The sequence below is a fragment of the Limulus polyphemus genome, unplaced genomic scaffold, assembly GCF_000517525.1.
Source record: "Limulus polyphemus unplaced genomic scaffold, Limulus_polyphemus-2.1.2 Scaffold2958, whole genome shotgun sequence".
NCBI classification, from domain to species: Eukaryota; Metazoa; Arthropoda; class Merostomata; order Xiphosura; family Limulidae; genus Limulus; species Limulus polyphemus.
The window spans coordinates 72,555-76,780 of NW_013668568.1; the positions used below are offsets into that span (position 1 = coordinate 72,555).

At 33.9% G+C, this 4,226-nt stretch overlaps 1 protein-coding gene across 7 annotated transcripts in view; it reads left to right on the plus strand.

Moving 5' to 3' along the window:
• LOC106468307 (protein Gawky-like) overlaps positions 1–4,226 on the plus strand; it is a 57,159-nt gene that overhangs the window by 17,936 nt on the left and 34,997 nt on the right. For all 7 annotated transcript variants that reach the window (XR_002612614.1, XR_002612615.1, XR_002612613.1 and 4 more), the window contains exon 4: positions 3,334–3,652. Coding sequence is in view for 3 of the 7 variants with exons in the window: in XM_022396650.1 (XP_022252358.1) it covers positions 3,334–3,652 (319 nt within the window). In the remaining 4 variants the exon portion in view is untranslated. The remainder of the gene's footprint in view (positions 1–3,333; positions 3,653–4,226) is intronic.

A 4,226-nucleotide genomic window follows, 5' to 3' on the forward strand; every position in this document is an offset into this window, starting at 1 on the left:
TCCAAGACATTAATATCATCTGCTAATTTAAGTAATTTATTGACTATTCCTTCATCTATGTCATTGATGTAAACCAAAAAGAGCAAAGAACCTAAGACTGAGCCCTGAGGTACCCCACTTATGATATTAATCCAGTTTGACTGAACTCCATTTGTAACAGCCCTCTGCATTCTTCCATCCAGCCACTCTTCTATCCAATTTGCTAATTTATCTCCCACACCTTTAGAGTTAATTTTTCTACAAACCTTTCATGTAGCACCATGTCAAATGCTTTCTGAAAATTCAGATACACCAAATCTACACCCTTACCCTCATCTACGTAAGCAGTAGCCTTTTCAAAAAATGTCAAAGATTTGTAAGGCAAGATTTTCCCTTAGTTAAACCATGTTGAATATCCAATAAAAGTCTAAACTTTTTTAAATGACATTGCAAAGCATCTTTTAACAGACTTTCCAAAACTTTTCCCACAACTGATGTAAGACTAATGGGTCTATAATTACTGGGACAATTTGTATCACCTCCCTTGAAAAGAGGAGTTACATTAGCTAACTTCCAATCCTCTGGTACCTGCCCACTGTTGAAGGACTGACAAAAAATAGTAAGTGGCTCACATATACAATCTTTAACCTCCTTCAAAACCCTTGGGGAAATATTATTGGGCCCAGGAGCCTTATCGTTTTTTAAAATTTCCAATTTTTTCTTAACCAGCTCAGAATTAATGCAGTCATCTTGTTCAGTCATGTTTCCAATTATTAACTGTTCAAGATGTGGAATACTACTTAAATCTTCATCAGTAAAAACTGAAGAAAAAGCAAAATTAATAACCCAGCCATCTCATAATTATCAGATACTGGCCTTCCTTTATCATCCCTCAAATGTCCTACCCCCATCCTAACATTTTGTTTATCCTTAATATATTTAAAGAAATCCTTACTGTTAATATTTACATTTTCTCATACACCCTTTTTGAAGTCCTAATTTCCTGTTTCACCAACTTTCTTGATCATCTCTTATCATCTAAATCTCCTGTCATACCAGTCAATATAAATTTCTTAAATTTATTATGCTTTTTTATACCCAGTTTTTTACTTGCAGCTACACTTTTATTTCTATAAGGAATATGTTTACCTTGAATATTTAAACATTTTCCACATCTCATCAGTGTCTCCAGATAACTCAGCTGCCCAATTCAGATAGATGTTTCCTGAAATTTCCACTGTCTTGTTGCAGAAGTCTTAAAGATATCCTTGTTCATGAAAAAGTGAAATGCAACAACATCAGAATGGTTGTCATCTGTGTAATAAGCTTGTTGTCTGAATCACAAGTTAATAAAAACTACCATCTCTTTTCTGGAAAACATGATCAAACACTCTTAGATTACTAAAGAAATCACTTGCACAACACCATTTATCTCATACAGCATAACAAATGCAATCCAGTATGTAGGACAGACCTAAAGGAATCTGAGAGAGCATTTCAACAATCACAAATCTTCTGTTAACACAAAAAAAGACCTCCCTGTTGATCAACATTTTAACCAGTCCATTCATTCTAATAATGACATGACTCTCATAGCATCAAACTTTTTCAGAGCTAAAGCTGAGAGAGAAATGGAAAAAGCCTATCAGATTGCTACTATTGTGGGTTATATTTTTCAGTGTTTTAATATGGATGTTTGCTAGAGGATGCGCAATGTTAAGATCAAGTACGTTTATGGAAATAGGCCTAGAATGTTTGAGGTTATGTCACCAAAATCTAGTAACTTTGTGAAGCACCTAGAAACAAGTCTACATTATAAATATGAGGATTAGTGAAGCATTTAGTCAGAACTGAAGGTCAGTCAGTTTCTAGTAACTTTGTGAAGCACCTAGAAACAAGTCTACATTATAAATATGAGGATTAGTGAAGTATTTAGTCAGAACTGAAGGTCAGTCAGTGTTGTCAGTTGGTAGTGCCAGTCATTGAGTGAAGTATTTGAATTAGTGTTATTGTATATATTCAGTTACTCAATACATTAGCCATGAAATTGTACAAGTAAGATTACTTTTACATAATATTATTAGTGAGGTATTTCCATTTGAATGTCATTTGTAAACTTAGCTGCAACAGTGTACAAGAAGAAATAAACTAATTTGTTATTGTTACGGACTTAATTTGGCCTTATTTTCACCTAGTAATTTAAAAGAACTAGAGAAATGTTACAATACTGCCTTAAATTCCATTTATTCTGATGAAGTACACCTATAGTATGAAATCAGAACTTCCACCATTAAATTGTTTGTTGTGTGATTTTTTCTCTCCATTTCTGTAAATTCTTCATTTTTACCTGTAATCTTTTTTAACAGTTGTTTATTTATTTATGATAATTTTCCATGTTTAACCTTTTTTAGTTCTTCCACTTAACATTTTCTTGCTATTCCATTTTCATATCAAATCTTTATTTTACTTTAATAGTACCCATTGTAATTTCCTTTGAAGATAAATTTTGAAAACAAAACCTTTCTAATATTTTCATATCTAATGTTACTGTTTTTTGTTGTACTGTACAACAGAAATTAATCTCACCTGAAACATTAATTTGAAAGCTAGTCAAAGCACTTCTTGGTTGTCATGGTAATGTACCTTGAATAAACATGATGTCACTCCACTTTTTATTACTTTACTTAACTTAATTACTCCCAGTTTACTCTTGATGAAGAAGGGTCTACATTTCAAAAATGCTAGGATTATAAGGTTTCTTATTGTTGTTTATAATTGATATTTGGAACCCTTGTGTTTTCCTAACATCATGGGTAGCTTATTATCAGTCCTGATGATGTGGCTTAATGTTAAGGCTAGTGAGCTGTGGTTGTTATAGCCAATTGGATAATTTATTATTAGTCCTGATGATAGGCTACTGTGCTGTGGTTGTCATAGTAAAAATGAATAACTTGTTAGCAGTCCTGGTGATAGGCTAGTGGTCTGTGGTTGTCATAGTTAAATGAGCAACTTATTATCTGTTCTGATTATAGGTTAGTGTGATGTAGTTTTCATACCTAATTGGGTAACTTATTATTACTCCTTTTGATAGCAGCAGCTGTTGTCAAAACTAATAGGGTGGGACTTCAAACTATGACACTAAGATTATTTAGACTTGTAGCCCTTCCATAATCTGTTGTTGTTTGGCATATACCTTACAAACATTTCAATTATTTTATACATTGAAACTTCTGTGTTGTTTTTATCATAAGGTATTCAGAAATAGAACTTATTATTAGAGTTAGTTTGCAGGTGATTGATAGGTTAGATTTATTCTATTTGAGATGGAAGGTTGTAATAAAGTTTACTAACTAGGTTATCAATCAAGACTCATCATGGGATGATCCAAACTCCAGTCCCAAAGAAACTGACAGCTCTGTTTGGGAAGGATCAGCCAACAGCGGCACTGAGATTTGGGAAAATAACATTCGGAATCCTAATAACGGAGGCAGCATGGCTACACCTGGCCGCAACAATTCCCTACCCTTAGGTCACACCCCTTCTACACACCTTGGTGGAACATGGGGTGAAGAGGAAGATACCAATATGTGGAGTGGCATTGACCAAGGACCAAACATTTTGGGAAATTCTGGTAGACAGGACCAATGGTGTGGACCTGGACGTAGATCAAGGGGTAAGAACTGACAAGCTGTCTGTAACTATGAATTAGTTTAAGTAATCATGTAAAGAAAAATAAATGTTAGGGTCATCTGTTAAGAGAACAAGAAGACCAAAATGTGTACCTAATTACTTGTGAATTTAATCTATCATGGTTGTTTGTTAGAATGACATAAGTTTATACCCTAGAAGGTAAGGAAGTGTTTGACCCATTGTCAAGTTGTTTGTTAGAATGACATAAGTTTATACCCTAGAAGGTAAGGAAGTGTTTGACCCATTGTCAGGTTGTTTTGTTAGAATGACATAAGTTTATACCCTAGAAGGTAAGGAAGTGTTTAACCCATTGTCAGGTTGTTTGTTAGAATGACATAAGTTTTATACCCTAGAAGGTAAGGAAGTGTTTAACCCATTGTCAGGTTGTTTGTTAGAATGACATAAGTTTTATACCCTAGAAGGTAAGGAAGTGTTTAACCCATTGTCAGGTTGTTTGTTAGAATGACATAAGTTTATACCCTAGAAGGTAAGGAAGTGTTTAACCCATTGTCAGGTTGTTTGTTAGAATGACATAAGTTTATACCCTAGAAGGTAAG